The sequence below is a fragment of the Varanus komodoensis genome, unplaced genomic scaffold, assembly GCF_004798865.1.
Source record: "Varanus komodoensis strain SLA01 unplaced genomic scaffold, ASM479886v1 scaffold52, whole genome shotgun sequence".
In the NCBI taxonomy this organism is placed as follows: domain Eukaryota; kingdom Metazoa; phylum Chordata; class Lepidosauria; order Squamata; family Varanidae; genus Varanus; species Varanus komodoensis.
The window spans coordinates 1822046-1841726 of record NW_025336114.1 but is presented as its reverse complement, the minus strand read 5'-3'; the positions used below and the strand labels follow the sequence as shown (position 1 = coordinate 1841726).

The 19681-nt window shown below is 44.2% G+C and overlaps 1 protein-coding gene across 1 annotated transcript in view; it reads right to left on the bottom strand.

Moving 5' to 3' along the window:
• Window positions 1–202: 202 nt before the first annotated feature.
• Window positions 203–19681, bottom strand: part of NECAB3 (N-terminal EF-hand calcium binding protein 3) — a 98501-nt gene continuing 79022 nt past the window's right edge. Inside the window, exons 6-13 of the mRNA XM_044447572.1 lie at window positions 13414–13561; window positions 11740–11868; window positions 9816–9895; window positions 7363–7413; window positions 5005–5117; window positions 2616–2693; window positions 1805–1896; window positions 203–302 (exon numbers count right to left, since the gene is read on the bottom strand). Of these exons, the coding sequence (XP_044303507.1) occupies window positions 274–302; window positions 1805–1896; window positions 2616–2693; window positions 5005–5117; window positions 7363–7413; window positions 9816–9895; window positions 11740–11868; window positions 13414–13561 (720 nt within the window). The 3' untranslated portion in view covers window positions 203–273. The remainder of the gene's footprint in view (window positions 303–1804; window positions 1897–2615; window positions 2694–5004; window positions 5118–7362; window positions 7414–9815; window positions 9896–11739; window positions 11869–13413; window positions 13562–19681) is intronic.

Genomic DNA, 19681 nt, shown 5'->3' with positions numbered 1-19681 from the left:
TAGCAAGGTTATGACATAGCTCTGCGTGATCCTATGTCATGGCAGTGGGAGGGTGCCAGTGATGTCCAGGAAAGGTGGCAAGGTGCATTCAAAAGTGCTGCCCTATTCCCATGACTGCAGAAGAAAGGAGGCATTCCACATGAGTACAGAGGAGGAAAGCTACATTGTAAGGAATGGGATGAGAGAGGACAACCCTGGAGAAAGGATTGTATTTGAAAGATAGTGGTTGATCCATCCACATGCTGGTTGTCTTGGGGGAATATCACGAGGACATCAGTTATTGTTCATGATCCACCAGGAAGCTAAGGAAACAAAGACAAGAAGTTCATAATATCTAAAATGGCTGACTGGATTAGAGTTGATTCCAAGATAGGAGGAGGGAGTACATGGCACAGCTCACATTCTTGGACTAATAATTCTTTCACTTGAACAGAGGTACCTGTCTTGGACATAAATGATGCACAACGGGTCCAGTTTCCCTATGGAGATTCAGAAGGACTTGAAAAATCTTCATAGGAGAAATTATGACCAATGACAGGTACCCCTGTTCAAGTTATGACATTCCTATCTCAAATCACATTTGTGACTTTGATTGCACCAACCAATAGTTCACTAATTTGATCCAAATATCCTTCCCTTTTCCTGAAGGAACTCAATGTGTACCAAGGACCCCAGGCAATCTTCCATTGGGTCACACCAAAGCCAGACCTTCTCTATTTCAGAAAAGTGTCTGCTTCATGCACCTTCTGACCACACAGCATTAACTCTAAGGTAAAGGAGCAGTGTGTTGCAGTGTAGACCTCTCTTATTTCTCCTGGTACTAAAAGGAACAGCACCTCTCCCTTATGCAGCACTCAATCCATTTGGATCTCTTTATGAACTGCACCTAACTTACTGTTTCTGCTTTTTCCTTATTTTTTAAAAAGTTTGGTTTGATGCTTACTGGCTCAGTTTCCACCAAGCTCACTAACATGTTAATAAGCAGGAAGATGAGACGGTATGGTAGTTAGTCTCAGAATTTCCAACATGAATTGAGTTCAGAACAAGTACACACTGAGATGTTTCCGAAATATTTTGTCTGTGTTTTCACAAGGGCTTTTAAAAAGTGACAGTATGGGGAGTGCACTATCCTTACCAAGCCAGAGGCTGCATATGATACTGGCTTAGGGGTCAAGGGTATGCAAACACACACAGGGCAATATTCAACAGTGTCATTCTGTAAACTCAGATGGGGCTAGCAGAGCTCCACCATATCTTTCTGTTATCTAAATGGTTGTATGCCTCTTATGCTTCCATAATCCTTTGTACAACTGTTTACACACTTGGTAATACAACACAATACCCAACTTGTTGCACAGGGGATTGCATAAGCATAATGCCCAGCTGCTTGCACAATGCATTGTACAAGCACATTAATGCTAATGTAAGTTTGACTGGATTCTCCTCTTGGAACCTAGTTACCATTACAGCAATGTCATTTGTGCTAGCAGAATGCCACACCTGGATGCTGCCTTTGCACATACACACAAATGCTCACAGACACATTGCAATGATCCTGATACACAGATCACTCTTTCCTCACTCCCAACAACTGTAGGGAAAGAGTGATCCACATGAAGATTGCTGGGGGATGAAGCAAAGGGGGAAGGATTGCAGGTAGTGGCAGAGGCTGTCAGTGTATGCTGGGGTGCTTAAGTCAAGGCCTTAGTGGGCTGCCAGGTGGATCCCTGGGCTGCAGGTGGAGCACTCTTGTAAAAAGAAAAGGTCGAAACAAAATGCAAATGTGTACGAAGCATTGCCTTACCTGGAAATAGCATAGTGGTCAAGAGTTCTGGTGAATCCAATAAATCAGTGATAGCACATTGGAACATCTTACTGTAATCTGATTGCAGATGGCTGCAAAGCAATGTAGAAGAATGGAAGTGGCAGGTGCTATTGAACCTCATCTGCTATGGTCAGCTTACTAGACTTTTCTTAGCTGCAATGGGAATCCCTTTCTCCACAGGGAATCTACTGCAAATTTCACTCACCTGAGAACTTTTGGATGAAATCTTTCAGCCACTCTTCACCCACCCTTTATAAGGTCCAGCAAAACTTTCCAATAATTAGAGGAAATCACTGCTGCTCTCCTGGCTTGTCCCCAGACTTTCAGTCAAGATATGCTGATCCTATACTCAGAGCCAAGGGTGGAGAAGCCCTTTCATAAAGGGACCATGCTTAAATGATACATTTCCCCTTTCCCTGGTCACAATTACTCCATTTTAACCTTTAGTAAATCCCTTCTTTTCCACAATGTTGTTAAGTCTTCCCAGTCGGAGTTGTGAAATACATTAGGGGGCTTTCTAACCACTCTGGGGAGTTTGGAGTCTTCGACTGCAAGACCGTTGGAGGGATTCTTTCATTCCTACTACATGAACTCAGGGGACTAATCTCACAACCACTAGCAGTGTAGATAATATGGTTCTAGAAGGAACAACACCTCCTATGTATGTGTGTGTATGAACACACATATACACCCATGTGCACACCCATACAAAAAAGTTTTGCAAAGCAGCTTGAAATCACTATTGTCGGCTTCCACAGAAAGGCTCTAGGAATTATAAGGATTCACCAACCTTCTCCATGAAGCCACATCTTGCCAAAACTCATAAAGGATGAAGCAGGAGTCACTTGTCAGTCTGTGGGCAGACACACTGCAGGAAAAGATGAGAGGCCATGAGGAAAAACATGATTGCTACTTACCAAGCACTGTGTAGCATATATAAATAGGGCCCCAGACTGACTCTTGTACCATAATTGCTTATCATCAGTGACTCATGGTTGAGTTTCTGTTGCTGTTTTCACAGGGAAGATAATTGTCCTCATGTGGAAGTTAAAGGAGTGCCTGTGCCTTCTAAAGAAGCATTTGGCTCACTGTGATGGCCACATTAATCACACAGCTTTTACACAGCAGAATGGCAAGCACCAAAGCTATTGTCTGATGCTTGGAACTGCCGCATCACCTTAACTAATGGAATTACAAGGCATAATGATGTGCTTCCTTTACAGGTATCAATAACAGCCACACACTCATTTGGGAGAGCCCATTCACACAAACACTTCAAGGAAGATTCAACTGTTACGCTTGACTCAAGGCTGCTGCTGAAAATGGTAGTCCATGACAAGATTTCTCTCATCTCCACTCAAATTTGGGAACTTTTCCTGGGAACCTTTTGGGATCTTTTTCCTGGCAAGTGGCAGCCAATGATTTGGAGGGTTCTTGGGAAACACATGATGTGACAATATCAAGTCATCAGTAAAGGTGTCCAAATTTGTGAGCGGAGAGTGTTGAGGCATATGAAGAGGAGGGCTGTGATGATTCTCTTGGAATACAGTTCTCTTCAGTTTGTTGGACCTCTTCTTTTGCTGATCCCTGATTCGGGAAGGGAGCCAAGCTGAAGGGAAGTCTGTGAACACTTGCAGAACTCCAGTCGTGGAAGTGGCAACCTTCCTCCACAGCACATGCAGTGCAAACAGAAGTTGCAAGCCACACGTGCAGAAGAGGGATGCCACTTGAGCAGTATCCACATGGGTTAGATTCCTGGTGGGCACTCATGCTCAGTATGCTTGGTGCCAAGTCATGGCTATGAGAATGTGGGCCAGAGTCTGGGGAGCTGAGCTAAGGGAATTAGATCAATTCCTACCCCCAAACCAGATTCTTCACATATCCAAAGTGGGGAGAGGCACAATACTATACTGCTGTTTTATGAAGCAGCAGCATGTCGAATGTAACAACCTAGTTCCCACATAATGCTATCTCATGGCTTATTTAATCCATGGTTTGTTGTCCTATCCAGGGTTTGCATGGCATATGTTTTCTCAATCCCTGGGTTGTTGGTTTCTCCATTTCTATTTCTCTGTACTACTGGAATGGAATGCGGCAGGGGTATTTTGACTACTCCTGCCTCCTGGCAAAACAACATATGATCAACCCACATCTCTAAATTCACATATAATTACAACTGCTGATTTAAACAACCCGTGGGTTTTCTTTTTGGGTTGTCCATGGTTTACAATTCGTGATTTGTTGGTGCAGTTGCATTCATGTATCATAACAACCCAGAATGTAACAACCCATAGGTTAAATAAACAATGGCTTAATAAAGAACCAGTTCAACAAGTAAGTTTGACCTTACATTGTGGCAGCTGTGATTTTCACTCAGTCTTGCTGATGGCTAACATTGCTACCAAGGGCAATTTAATGCATAAGCCATCTAGAATCATACAATTCATGTCTTACATAATAGGCAATATAATTTGCTTTGCATTTTCATATGCCTTGGTCTTGTTCCAGTAAAGAGCAAAGGTGCAGCAATATTCCAACAATCCATTAATTTTCATTTATTTCCCAAAGGTGTGTGTGACTGTGTTGTGTGTGTGCACTTCATTAACATGATAGGTTGAATCTTCCTTTTGTGTTCTTCTGAAAGAGAGAGAGAGAGAGTGTGCGTGTGCGCGGGGGAGGGGGAGATTCTGTTTCTTTGAATATTTTGCAACCATAATTCAGGCAGTTATTTATATCTTTCCAATTTCCAACTCTGTCTTCCAGCAACAAATATAACTATGGAATTAAGAAAAGGGCAATGGGTGTCTAAGCGCAGAATCATGTGAACACACAATTATAAATAGTGAATATGCTTTCTGTGCTTCTGTTTGTATTGCCATCTATACTGAAAAGGAGGGATAATGCTTCTCTGTAATGAGGTCGTCTCTTGCAGCATGGTATTTATCTACTTTATGGGGCTTTTAGTTAGACAGCTTAGTTCATAGATGTTTGTCAGGCTTAGAATATAAAGCAATACTGCATATACACCATGTACTATAAATAACACCTTCCTGGGTCTCAGAAGAATAAGTTAAGGTTCATGCACTGAAGACAGAGAGTTCAACAGAAACCAAGATGGCTGTTTTTAAACAAGTTTCTTTTCCAAGGAACATACAAAAGTCAAACTCTGAAAGACTTACTGTAGGCAGCTGCCTTGTCCAGCTGTAGTTTCTGTGTAAGATTGGAGAGTTTGGCGGAATACCTCTAATCCACTTTCAGCCACTGAGATCTGTCGCTGTGCCACCAGGATGTGCTGTAGAAAGATGGGAAAGATGGCAAGGGGGAGAGACCCAATTCTGGCACACCACGTGCAAGTTTACCCACTGACCCTATCAGGGAAGGTAGCTGCTTGTATCCAAGAAATTCCCTCTTTTAAACACCCAGCTACAGGAAGGGTGAAATGAGGTCTTGGATGTTGGATTCACAGCTCCAAGTTTACAGGGTCTTGCAGCTAGGACTCTGAGTAACCTTATGGCCCCACAGACGACGACAACACTGGGAAGTCACAAAGTCATGCTTTTAGTACTCTTATGCAACCCGCATACTAGCACTGAGCCTGGAGTTTGGGAGGAAGAGCTTACTGGTACTGCTCTTCATAGACCTGGTAGGGCAGGCGAAGGAACCTCAGTCTTTCTGCCAAATGACCCAATGCAGTTGCAGAGAATCCCTCAGGACTGCATTCCAGTCAGGGCTGGGGCTGAGGGTGAAGGGGTGGGCCAAAGGAAGAGGGGGTGGGCAAAATGCAAGAAAATCTGCACATTGTAGCTTATTGCTGCTTGGGGATCTTTGTAGATATAGAGAGATGTATAATTCCTATAAGTAACTGATCAAGTGCGTAAGAGTAATACACCCTTAGAAGAGGCATTAAAACATTTCTGAAAGGGGCAAAAGCTGCAAAACCACCAAATGATCGATGCTTGTGGGGAAGGAGGGGACAAGGACACCTGGGAAAATCCTGAAGGGTTGGTTTGGCCCCTGACCCTGAGGTTCCCTCCTGACACTCCCCCCCACACACACACACACCATGCAGTGTCATACATTGTGAAGTCAGCATCCGCAATGAAACAGCGTTCCGCCTGATGCCCCTTGTCAATTGAGAGACTAGGGTGAAAGAAGTGGGAGTCCAGGGAAAGCAAGGCCGTGTGCCTTTCGGTGCTGAATTCGCTGAATAAGTGAACATGTGCGTTTGACATCACATTTCAAGACATGTTCTCTTTTATTGAGCTAGGGCATGTGACACTTTGCAGAACAGCAGACGCAAAGGTTAGGACCTTTGTTTTGAGGCACGTACAGTCTATATTTAAGCAGTGGGAAGTGGTGACAACTGAGGGAAGGGAGGAAGAGAGAGGCGATTGTCACAACTTTGCATCTCCCTTGATGGATTATATAACAAGGTCCCAGTGGAGCAGATTAAAGGGCCTTCTAGCCTGGCATCCTGTTTCTTACACAACACCTCCCAAGAGACCACAAGCTGGCCATGGAGGCAGTGGTCCTTCCCTGTACTTTGTCTGAACTCAGATGTTGGAGACAGAGATAATGGCTAGCAGCCAAGGATACACTTGTCTTATAAATCAACCTATGACTGACGTTTACAATGCTTGCCTTCAAAGGACCCACACCAATTGCTGAAGGAGAGAAACATATCGTGGGATTTCAAATAATCACCAGAATGATGCAACATCTTTGACTGGTAGACTTTTTGGCATGCATTTGTCTCTCCTTCCCCCCTATTTTGGCAGTGGCTGGGCAGATGTTTCATGAAACCGCACATTGACCTATACCCCAAGAATTCCTCATGGAATGGAAATGGTCTGTGAAGTTCTAGCATTAGAAGGGAACTTTATGTTTCCTTACCTCACCATCTGGGGGCATTTTTAGGTATGGTTTAGTTCAAATCTAGACCCTTTTTGCCTTAGATGGAAGACCAGTTATTCCAACCCAGTGGTTTCTGCTTGTAACCCCATCAGCTTTCCCAAAATTTGTCAGTTGTCCAGACTGTGTCTGACTGAATCCATATAGGCTGCTGCCATAGGATCAAGGACCTAGTGGACACCACAAGGTGGATCTAGCAGGTTCTCACCTAAAAGAATCACAGAGAATGGAGAAACCTTTCTCAAGCTGGCCCCACTAGTTGCGTTGGGAATTATGGGAGCTGCAGCCCAGTGCCACTGGCACACACTAGAGGTTGCTGAACCATTTTGATATCCATGAACAGAAGGGGAGGGCTTGATGGATGTCCCTTTCCTCACTCTTGCAGGAATATGATGCAAAAAGACACACTTTTGAAGTTCTCTCTTCTACACAGCTACCAAGGGAATAGAAGGCTTTCCTTCACTCCAAAAGGTTGCCAACTCCACCTAGTCTGTAGCCACTAGGTGTGTAGCCACTGAAATGTGAGCCACCAGTTTTCCTCTCATATTGCCTGAAGGGAGTTGTTCATTTTAGGTACAACCATTACAAAGAAGCAAGCAAACAAAAATAGCTGATAACAAACTTACAGAACTTCCTTTGCAGACCACATTCTCTTTCAGGGGTTCAAGTCTTGGACTCTGAATGGAGCAAAGTGCAGAGTTATTGCAAAAGGAGATAATTCCGTGGATGAATTATCATGCCAATCCTATTTACTGGACATTTCCAATCACTATACAGTATAGCAAGACCAGACTGATGCATAAGGAAGCTGAAGCAGGCACTCTGGAAGGTTTGCCGGGAACTGTATCACAAGACGCACGACAGACTCAGAGCAGATCGAAGACATCATTCGCACAGAGCTCCAGCCCACCTGAATTTAAACATTTCCTAGAGGCCAAGCCTGCATTTTGACTGGCATCCAAATATAAATCATTGGCCATTCCCTCAGCAGGTTATTTGATTTCTGTCTGATTGTGGCTGGAGCATCATGATCTGATGATGGGAACATCAAAAGGCATCTCACATGTGTGAATTGGCAAAAAAAGACCATGCATCTTCAGTAGAATATTCACACTTTCTGACCCCCCTCATTATTTTCAACGGAGGCAGTTCAAACATTCATCTGCAAGTGGCATGCATGCATGTATAAATCAGTTGGAAGATGATGATTGTCATTGGATCATCAGGAAAGGAATTTCATGTCCTTTTGCAAGGGGTGGGATGGCTGTTAGGTGGGATGATGGAAGAAACTCAGAGCTGAGTCAAAGGATGCATGTGGTCTTCAACCTAATTTCATGCCACCTCCATCCAAATTTTGCAAGCTGTCAGCAAGCAATCAGTTCAGACCTCTGGCAAGAGCCATCTGTCCCTTTCATTTAGCTCACTGGACAGGGAGGAAGATTGGAGTGGGAGGAAGAGTGAGCGAACGAGAGAGAAGGGTGGTTGAATCCATAGTTGGACACCCTGACAGGTCACCCTTGAGGGAATCTGGCCCTTCACGAAGGAAAAGTGAAATTGAACATAAGATAAGATAAGCCATGCTGGAGTCCAGCATTCCTTTCTCCTTTTCACAGCAGCTGTGCACTGGGTCGACATTTTCCTTGAGCTGTCCAAGATCCCTTTCTTTATCAGTCACTCCTAGCTCAGATGCCATCTGGAAGGGATTTTTTTTGTCTCAACATGTGCAGTTTTTCACCCCAATATGTGGATAACCAGGCCAAAGTGAACACTCTGAATATATATCTTTCATTCTCTCTTGGCAAATTAGAAGATGTTGTCAAGAACCTAGGCTAATTTCATTTCAGTGCAAAAATGTAGATCTTAACTGAACTGAAAGAATGATCATCCCCATTACCATTTTTGAGATATAGCATTGTTCATATTATTATTGAAGACCATGAACGGCAGGTGCAGGTGCTTCTGGCATGAATGCTCCAAAGGCATTGGGCAACACATCCACCTTATGTGAAACGATGGGAAAACATGGGAGGCCTACAAACAGAAAGTATCACCATCTCGAGGACCTCCTATAAATTTCTGTGAATGTAGTAACGTGATTGTCTGGAAGCACTCTGTGTTGTTGCATAGCATTTGTAGCTTTCCTTTTTCCCTCTCATGAGGAACCCAAGGTGGTTTTCAAGGCTTCATTTTACCCTCACAACAACAACCCTGTGAGGTAGGATGGGCAGAGAGTGAGTGATTGACCCAAAGTCACCCAGTTGGCTCCATGGCTGAGTGGGGATGAGACCTTGGGCTTTGCCAAGTCCTCAGTCCAGCACTCTGATCCCCACTCCACAGCCCTGTCTCTTTCACATGGGTGGCATTCTGGAAAAGGCTCACAGCAAGGGTCATTTCTCTTGTTTTTTAAAGGGCAAAGCTCTGTGTAGGATTTTAACTGCCTTGCTTTGAAAGATGCAGTGCAACTCACTGCTGGTAATTTATTAGGCAAGCAGAGTAGATGGATAGCCTTTGCATATATCAGATGCATGTAACGTGAGACAATTTCCATAAACAATCCATTTCATTTTGGACTTGTTTGGATGATATTTGCTGTTTTTGCCAGTGCATTCAATCTTAAAATATGGTTTGAGAATTATTTACTTTAAATCTTGGCTTCTGACTCTTTCCACTCATTATATTTTTCATGGTTCTTTGACCAGGAGCTGTGACTCTTAAACTATTTCAAAGATTATTTTAAATTCTAGTGTTTACACATTAAGAAAAGGTACAAATACAAAACCAACACCGAACCTTCCAACCTGTTATAAGGAGTACTTGATATGAAAGTTGGCTTTGTGAGGCTGGGGGACAGATACCAACATAGGCCTTCTGATGCAGTGTTATGTGCAAAGAGTCCCTAAATTGAATTGAGAAGAACTTGGATATATTAAAAGAGGAGCAGAACTCGTAAAACTGGAGTGATATTAATTTAAACAAAGCTGCACACTGGGCCAGATCCAAACCAGAGTCTTGGAGAAAATACGGTAAGATAAAGATGCATTTCCATTCTGCTTCATATGGATTTCATCCGCAGGCCCACCTTGTCTTCCAATTTGCCAATGAGATGCTGCAGTTGGTTGATCTCAGAGGTCCACCGGCTGTCAGTTTCCACACAGATACCTGAATGCCATGCAAACAAGGGAGAAGTGCGAGCAGAAATTGTAGGCAGGCAGCTTACGACTGCAGGTCAGCAGGCAGGGAGTGCTTCAATAGGATCAAATGCTAGACGGATGCAGAGCAAATCTGTGCTCTTCCCTTTGATACAAACTAGACAAATAGATTTGCTTTTTAATCTCAGTCCCTTAATCCCCTGTTCAAGGAGGGCAATGTTTCATTCCCTCACTAGCAATATAATGTTTTCCTAAGGACTGCAAATCTTTAATGAATTACTCATCTGTGATGCAAGACAGGCAGGAGCTCTGTCTGGAAATCGCCCATAGCGGCATTTGATGTCACATTATCATTTGCGGACATACTTTCTGATACCACTCCTGTGACAAAAAACTGCCAAGTGGATGCCTCAGCAGGTTATCTACGCACAAATCAGAACTGCCATTCCAAGCTGTTCTCCATATTTTTGTTATGTGCTTCAGGGACTCACTAGACCCTACTTCCTGCTCCTCATGGACCACTTTCCCATGCATCTCCATGGCAAAAGGCTTGAATAACGCAACATGATCACATCCAGCATTCCCAGGCCTACTGAAGGCAGCAGCTAATGAACTGCAGTGGGGAGTAAGGAAATGATGGAAGTGGTGGCGGCAGGTTGCAGATTTCTTTTCCCTGACATTATTGGGGAGTGTGGATTAGAGGCAGCCCGTGTGCCTCCTTGTAACGTGGAATTAGTCCAAGGATGGGCAATGGGTTACCTTCCAGATGCTTTGGCTTACAACTCCTGTCAGCCCTATTTGGCATAGGCAATGGTGAGAGATGATGAGAATGGTAGGCCAAAACATCTGGAAGGTCATCTGTTGTGCATCCTTGAGTTAGGGCCTGACTAGCAGCCCTTTCTAATTAATTAGACAGGGGTTGCAATGCATCCTGTGATGAAGGAACCAGGCTCTTTCACTCACTAATCATTTTTTAACGTCAGCATTAAATGCATGAATGAGCCATCACAGATTAAACCACAAGCATGAAACTCTCATGTCATTTTTCATGGCGATTTTGAAAAGTTAGATCAAATCATAAAATTGTTGAGTGAATAGAAATGAAGTGAGATTTGCAGCTGTGCAAGCTTGCCTGCTCTTGAGGTTGAGGAATTTGTATGAGTTTGACTGGGTTTGTCTGGGCAGTTTGGGTTTCACTCAATAGCTCACCCTCTGAAACTGTCAAGAAGAGCCAAAGGAGGGGAAAGTGCCTTTGGGGCTTCCTCTGGGTAAGGACCAGGGTTGGTGCCTGCTGCCTCTTTGCAGTGGTCATACCCAAGATGTTGCCTCAGTCAGGCCTTCCCATGCCCACATTTGTGCAACCATGCACATTTTTGAGCATTCCTTTTAAAGGTTGGAAAACCAGGAACTGCTGTGGCACTGGGGAAAGACTGCCAATAGCTGTCGAAATTGAGGTGGTGAAAGCCAGTTTGACAGCAGGTTTTTGCAACCCCTAAAAAGAAAGGAGTAAAAGCAAGGGAGGGGCAGGGGCTGCCGTGAGTCCAAAGTGGCTCACAAACTGTGCAGGAAGTGGGGGAAATGACTTTGTCCACCTGTGATATCTGCTGGGAACCCTGCTGGAGAAGGAGGGGAAGGATCAGCTCCTGGACTCACCACAAGTTACTTATTTGCATGACAATGAACCAATCCCCCCCCACCATGGCTTCCTGCCAGGGTTGGTTAGCATGATGTACAAACACGTTCCTTATGTCACTGCATTCTATATTGAGACTTTGCCCTACTTTATTTTTAAGTAAACTTCGGTCAGCACAGTAGCTTCATACTAATACAAGCACTGTCAATAGAAATGAGTACCTGTGGTCAACATCCCTGAATAAGGATCCGTAGGAGACAGACAGATATTCTTCTGAACTCTGCGACCACATCGTTTTATACTGCGTGACCCAAGTAGAGCTTCTGAGTTTTTCAGATCTTTCCTAAAAGGCACAAATTAGGCTTGATTCATCTCCAGAGTCATTGCTCATGTGTGTAAGGGGGCTTCCAGACAGACGGATCCTAGTGCAACTTATCAGAAGGCTCTCTGAGGCTATTTTGCCTCTTTTTCATGGAGAGCATTTCTGTGTTAAAAAGTAGTAGTGGCAAAACTTGGGACGGTTGGAAGTGGAAGTTACCATTGCCTGAACCCTCCCTGAAAAGTCGCATGAATGAAAAAGGGCAATAGCGAGAAAAAGTTCCATTTGGAAGTGCCCCCACCCCCAGATTGTGCATATGAAATTTCCAATTCTTGACAAAAATGAAGAGCAGAGCTATGATTTACTTTTAAAATGTGTGGGTGTTTCTAAAAATATATATAATGTAGTAGCACCAGAAAACTTCAAGGTAATGCTACCAGATGCTGTCCTCTTTGAGCTGTTCAGATCTAATAAGACTTAAACACTGGCGGTGCCCCATTTCTGTGCATTATGTCTTATTGGCTGCAACGACTAGTCCCATGTCTGTGAGACCGTGTCTGCTTGGTCACTCCCAGAACTGCACCATGGCCTAGAGCTGGAAAGTCTGAAACTATTCCTAGAAACAATGGTTTGTTTTCCCTTTGGGGAAACACCTGTCCTGAGCTGGAAGCTGTATGCATGCTGGACAGGCCAGAACCTCAGGGCCAGCCTGACCCTTAGTCAAAGGGAGGTGGCTCCCCAGGCAGCAAATGGTTGGTTGGCTGCTTCAGTACAGTCACGTATTTTACTGTAAGTAGGGGATGAATTTCTTGAGGGATGTTCTGACTTAGGGGCTAAAATAAATGGGTCCCATTTGGAGCACTCTGCATTATGGTTTGGAACTGGAGAGGACGTCATTTGTTCTCCTTTCCCAGGCAGCAGCATGGCTTGGGCCAGACCAGACACCAGTCCTGCTAGTGCGGGAGAGGACAGAGCAGCAATAAAGGAGGAGGATGCTGATGTTAGATCTGTCAGGGCAAATCCCTCTGCAATCAGTTGACAAAGTGAGGCTTCTTTGGCCCCATCACCTGGAACAGGTGGCCCAGTGAGGGTTTCTCACATGCCACTGGCTTCTTCCTTGCATCTCTTATCAGGGAGGGCATCAAAGGTAAGGAGGGCTGGACTCCAGCCGAGGGTCCACATCCTAGCGGGGGCCAGGAGACAATTGCCCCTTGGTTGCTGCTCTTCTTCACTATCACAACCAGCTTGTGCCCTTGCTGTTTGCTCTGGCCCAGGCAATGCAGTGGTGGGAAGAAGGAGCGGAAAAGGGCACTGCCTGCTTCTCATGGCTCCCTGCTTGTCGAACAAGTGAGCAGCAGCAAGGATTTAGAGCAGGAGGAGGAGGAGAAAGAGCTGGAGCTGAATGCTGGCAACAGGGAGGCAGGAGTCAGGCAAACCCAGGGACCAGCACCGGCTTCCTTTTCTATCTTACATATAAAATGGAAGTATCACAATTAATAATAAATTAATAATAAAATTGCTTTATTTATTTTTACTACTATTTCTTTATTATTTTACTATTTCATCCAATCCAGTCAGTTGCTGTACCTTTCTCGGCCGGTCTGTTCATCGATGGTGTCTGCAGCACACTCCAGTGAGACCTGCAGGGACTGCAGCTGGTTCATTGTCTCCCGCAGAAGGAACCGGGTCACAAACTGTTCCATCTTGGAGGAGCTCTCATATACCTGGAAGGATAAAGACATTGGGTGGCCGGCGGGTCAGCTGAGCACTGGTAGGCAGGCAATCTTCCCCAGAGGTGCTACAGTCTTTCTTGCTTTGGACCAATGTCCTATGAGAAACATGTTGCAATTGGGATGTCTTCAGCACCTTGGGTTCAGAGATGAAAATGTTGAAAAAGCTATCATATCTCTGAGACAAATTCAAATTTTGGATGGTATTATGCAAGCGTACCCTAATTCCCAAGCTACATATAAACATAAATCTTCCAGTATCCCATATAAAGAAACAACACATAGAAAGAGGTATTAATTCCTGGGACTAATTTATATTTATATGCTGCCTTTTTTTCCTTTCAAGGGAATCAAGGTGGCTTCCATAATTATCCTCTCCATCTTATCCTCACAACAGCAACCCAGTGAGATAGGCTTGGCTGAGAGTTCCCACAGAAGTGCCCGCCCGTACTGTTAGGGTTGGATAGCATGCTTTCTTGACTTTGCATTTACTTCTCCTGCTTTCTACAGGCAAACTCCACCTTAAAGTGCAGCCATTTCAATATAGGCAGGCAGAGTCTCACAAGAGCAGCTGTGACGCCATTTGTCACACTTTATCATATCACCCTCTGCTCTGCAGTGTTGGCATGAATGTTATAGCGGTCTGATTAATCACATTCTACACAGAGGAAAAAGGGAAATGATACATCAGTTGACTTTTTAACTGTGAATACCTCTGCTGCTTCTGTTTTGTTCTGCGAATATAAGAGGAAAAGGGTTTCTATTTCTTTATAAGATGGGCTGTTTTGGGTCTGGGCTGGCCATCTTATCGTATCAAAGTGAGAAAGCACCACAATATGTGCCCCTGTTGCGACACCAACAAACCATCTGCTTCTGCAATATATCTGCAACTCTGACAGTCATATCCCCTGCGGTTGCATGGAAAAGGGGTGGGCAAGGTGGCTTAAATATTTCTGCTCCCTCACCCACCCACCCCACAGCCTTTTTTTCAGGGGAGTGCAGGAGCGCAAGCACAATGAAATTTGTGACAGACGGTGCTTGCCAGGAAGTAGATCACAATAGTCTCTATCTCCAAATATTCGCTGAACAAAATGATCCCACGGAAGACAGTGTACAGGCAGGTCCCAAAAGAGGAAATGTTTATGTGACTTCTCCAGGAATGTGGGTTGAAAGAGAGGGAAGTTTGTAGCTCCTCTCTACTCATGATCCAGATCTTTAGGCAGGTCAACAAAAGGGTTTCTACTTCTGAATACCGCAGGAATGCCATATGGGGCAGAACAAAGTTCAAGGCCGTCAAAGTGACCTTCTTCCAAGGACTTGAATGGCATGGAGGTCACCCTCATGCTTACCCAGGCTGACAAGTCTTGCCACTGCACCAAAATGTGGGAGCTGCAGGTGGGTGAAGGCAGGCCAGACTGGCAGGAGCAGAGACCGACAAGTGAGTACTTAAGTACACAGAAGCAGTGTGAAATTCTCTTGCAGTGTTAGAAGTTAGCTCTACCACTCTCAGTGAGGCCTTTACAGGACTCCTTTGCAGGAATGCATGGTTGACACGATGGATACAGGAATGCCAAGGACAGCTGTCACGTCCACATCAAACAGCACTTAAACTAGTGATTCTGTTTGCTTCCTTGCAGATTGGTGTTACACTCAGTATTGCACTGTGTTGCTGAAGATCCCTTTCTGTATATGTGTCTTTTGTCCCTCCATGACTGGACTTTTGGGTGGCACAACTGGACTATACAAAATGTTTTATGCATTACCTAACACACTGAGGTTTGATCGTAACATCACAACAAAGAATGCTGCTACATATGAGCACATGTTGTTGTTGTTGTTGCTGTTACTCGCGAAGTTGTGTCTGACCCATCGCGACCCCATGGACAACATTCCTCAAGGCCTTCCTGTCCTCCACCATCCCCCAGAGTCACTTAAGCTCACCCCAACTGCTCCAGTGACTCCATCTAGCCACCTCATCCTCTGCCGTCCCCTTCTTCTTTTGCCATCTATTGTTCCCAGCATTAGGTGACCAAAGTATGTGAGTTTCATCTTCAGGATCTGGCCTTCTAAAGAGCAGTCAGGGTTGATCTCCTCTAGGACTGACTGGTTTGATTGCCTTGCGGTCCAAGGGACTCGCAGGAGTCTCCTCCAGCACCACAATTCAAAGGCCTCAATTCTTCTGCACTCAGCCTTCCTTATGCTCCAACTTTCACAGCCATACATTGCAACTGGGAAAACCATAGCCTTGACTATACGCACTTTTGTTGGCAGGGTGATGTCTCTGCCTTTTAGTATGCTGTCTAGATTTGCCATAGCTTTCCTCCCCAGGAGCAAGCGTCTTTTTATTTCTTGGCTGCAGTCCCCATCTGCGGTGATCTTGGAGCCCAGGAAAATAAAATCTGTTACTACCCCTTTTCTTCCCTATCTATTTGCCAGGAAGTGATAGGGATGGATGCCAAGATCTTAGTTTTCTTAATGTTGAGTTTTAAGCCAACTTTTGCACTCTCCTCCTTCACCTGCATCAAGAGGCTCTTTAGTTCCTCTTCACTTTCTGCCATTAATATGAGCACATAGCAGTGTTATTTCCAGACCTGGAGATATGATTCACCACCCAGCAATATTTAAGCTGCACACATACTATACTTGTGTAGCACTCAACTGCAGTTCATTTGTGTGTGTGGTTGGACATATCCTGAACAATTATTTTGTGAGAATCAGTGTTCCTATGACTCACTCTCAGCTGCTCCTGTATTTTTTGTTCTCCCCAGATGTTGATCAAGAGTTTCAAGGTTTTCTATGAAACTCCACAGCCCCTGGCTAGCAAATCTCTAGATGCCATTTTCCACTGGAGATTTTGCACTGTGAAGGACCAGCTAGAGAGGGAGAACACACAGGTGCAAAGTTTAGAAGTGGGAAGAAAAATATACACCTAAGGGACATTCCACTAGTAATGCAATTTTGGGGTGCAAGCACAATTAGTTTTAGAGACAAAGCCACACCCTCTCAAGACCCAAAATGCAGGGAAGCTGCAATGAAAACAAAAATTGTTGCGAGGGGATTTTGAGTAAATGCTTTTAAAAACAGAAGCTGACTAGCATTGAACCAGTGTTTGAAGCTCAGTAGCACCACAATAAACTCCCTGTGCAGATTTGCTCCCTGGCTGTTTCCACACATAAAGAAGGGGGATGCAACAGAAGATCTTCACTATTATTTTTGAGGAGTATTACCTATATCTTTTCTGCAAAGTGTCTGAGAAAAGAAGGAGTGTTTTGCCTAACATCACTGATAAAATGTTAGGGAGCCTAAAACAAGACCTTAGAAGTCTTGATTTTCAGTTCAAACCCGTTGATCCACAGAAAATTGGAACAACCTAATTTGGACTCAGTGTCAGTCAAGATAATTTTTCTTCCACAACAAATCTGTAGTTACTGCTCTTTCTTCAAGGTTGCACTTCAGATTCAGGGATATATTACATTTGTAAGGTTAAGATGGTGTGCCTGAATTGAGTTCGACCTACAAAGCTCATGCTTTACTAAAGGCCAAAAGGTTTGGAATTATCAGAGGCCACTCATTTGAGAAGTGACCCTGATAAATAGTCTGGAGGAGGCAGAATAAACATTTCTTTTCTGATTCTTCCAATGTTTGGGATTTTCTACAGAGCAACAGTCCTTTATTTTCCTTTTCTTGGGAATTGTCCCATTCTCATTTATTTGAGCATTTTGCTGTTACATTTATACCCTGTTTTTTCATACCAAAAAAGCCCAAGGTAGCATACAATAAGAACAATCCACATAGCATTATTAAGCAATAATATATGTGTTTTTAAAGCAAGATTGGAGCAGTTAAAAAAAACCTGGCAACTAATTAAAATCACAATTAAATCAAATCACTTTTCTCTTAAACCTCACAAAGAAGTTGGATACTTGTGTGGAGGGCTGTGCACCCAGTAAGTTTATCTCCATCCCAGGCAGAACCCCAACATTTACTGCCATGGCTGCTTGACACTTTAATTGTATTCACCAAGCCCCAAGAAACCGGCTGCCGTCCTCCTGTGCCCATTATCTGCTGTTTAAATATCCTGCGTGCTGCTAATTCCAAGATCACAGCATTTGCTTAGTCTTACTGCCAGTAATTCCCCAAAGGGAGTTGGGCTTTATACTGGTAATGTTGTCTCTGTGTGTGCATCTGAAGGGCACATGCTACCAGCGGGGCACAGTCCAGATGGCTGCAACTTTTGACCCTGGGGGATTATCGACATTCTGTGCAGGGCCAAAGGACCATGGAGCTCAAGGCCACCCCTCCATTCCTCCTTTCCTGCAAAATACTCAGCTGATTTTGGCCATCTAGCATTCCACCTCAGATTGTGAGCTGGGGAGGCTGGGGTGCCACCAGATCACTTCATATGCATCCCTCCGCCACCCAGAATGCCCTCGAAACACCCTCCCTGCCTCTCTGTCTGCCTCCTATGCAGTTCTTCTGGTGCCAGAAAGGGGAGAACGTTCCGAGCTCATAAGGCCAGGGGGCTTTGCCAACCTCCTGCTTCACTCTCCAGAGATGCTATGGCATTCTAGACAGCATGGGACTGTGCTGCCCAAGGCCTTCCTCATTTTAAACACTCTAACTTACCTTTATCCTCCGGCAAAAGGAGGAAGATTGAAAACATGAAGAAATCTCAGGGTTGGAATCAGACCTAGTCTAACTTACAGAAAATCCATTGAATTGAATAGGTCTTAAATGCATCATGAATAATTAAAGTCCTATTAATATCAGTTGGTTTATTCTAAGTATGACAATGGATACAAGCTTTCATTTTAATTTATGTCCGAATAATCAATTGCAAGCAAATTAAAGGTATAATTACAAATCAGGTAATACTTGACGTGTACTCACACAAAGCTAATTCAGGACCCTACAGCCAACAGATTAGAAAGGAATAGATGTGGGATTATACAGACCTCAACATTCTGTGAAATGGGACCATATTACCATCAGCAGTACTAGCACCCCAGAAGGGAAGGGAAGGGGTGCTAGCAGAACTGGGCACAGTTGTTACTTTCAGTTGAAGTGTTAACTTCTCTGCCATTAAGTTGCATTTTTTTAAAAAATACACCACTGTTCTGCAGCAATGATTACTATAAAGTGCTTTATCACCAAGCTATGCTGCAGGCAGAGAGCCTTTACTTTTGCACAAAATGGAACAGAGTGATATGCTCTATTAGCCACGCAACCACGGCACAGGTAATGATACAATGCTGTTAGGTTTCTTCCCCCGCATTCTGTATAATGAATCAATGACAGAGACGATCTGTATAAAGGGCTACTTCATCTTCATCCATCCGGAAAAATTGCTGTCCTGTGCACAAACCTATTAGCTCTGACCTGATTATACAATTATGGATTCAGCTATCTAGCATAAAACCTTCGGTTGAGACACTGTCTTGTCAATGCGGCTGAATTGTCTAGTTAGATGTAACACCAATCTGTATTAGAACCCCAGCAGAGGAGGTGCCTGCATTCTGCTGCATTCCTCGGCCACATGAAATCCCTTGTCTGCCCCGTTTGGGTTCCTTTGATTGATCCTACATTGGTTCAGTCACCTGGGACATGAATTTGCCTGCACGCTCTGCCTCTTCAGCCCTCCCCAACGAGATAGTCCCAGGCAGGCACTCTGCTGAAGCTAAGCAGGCCTTGCTCTGATCAGTGCTTGGAGGAAAGCGCTCTTGGAAAGCCCATGCAGACACCTTGAACTCCTTGATGGAAGGAAGATGGGATATAAATGGAAAAAGCCAGTATGGTATAGTGGTTAGAGTGCTGGACTGGGGACCTGGGAGATCTGGGTTCTAGTCCCTGTTGAGCCATGAAGCTCAGTGGGTGACTGTGGTCCAATCACAGACTGTTTGCCTAACCTACCTCACAGGGTGGTTGTTGTTGTTGTTGTTGTTATAACATTTCTATGCCGCCCCTTGCCGAAGCCTCGGGGCGGCTTACAACACAATAAAATACATTGAAATACAATAGGACATAATAAATTACCATTAAATACAAAAATACAAAAAATACACTGAGATACAAACATAATAATATAAAATTAAAATTAACAGTATAAAATAAGTA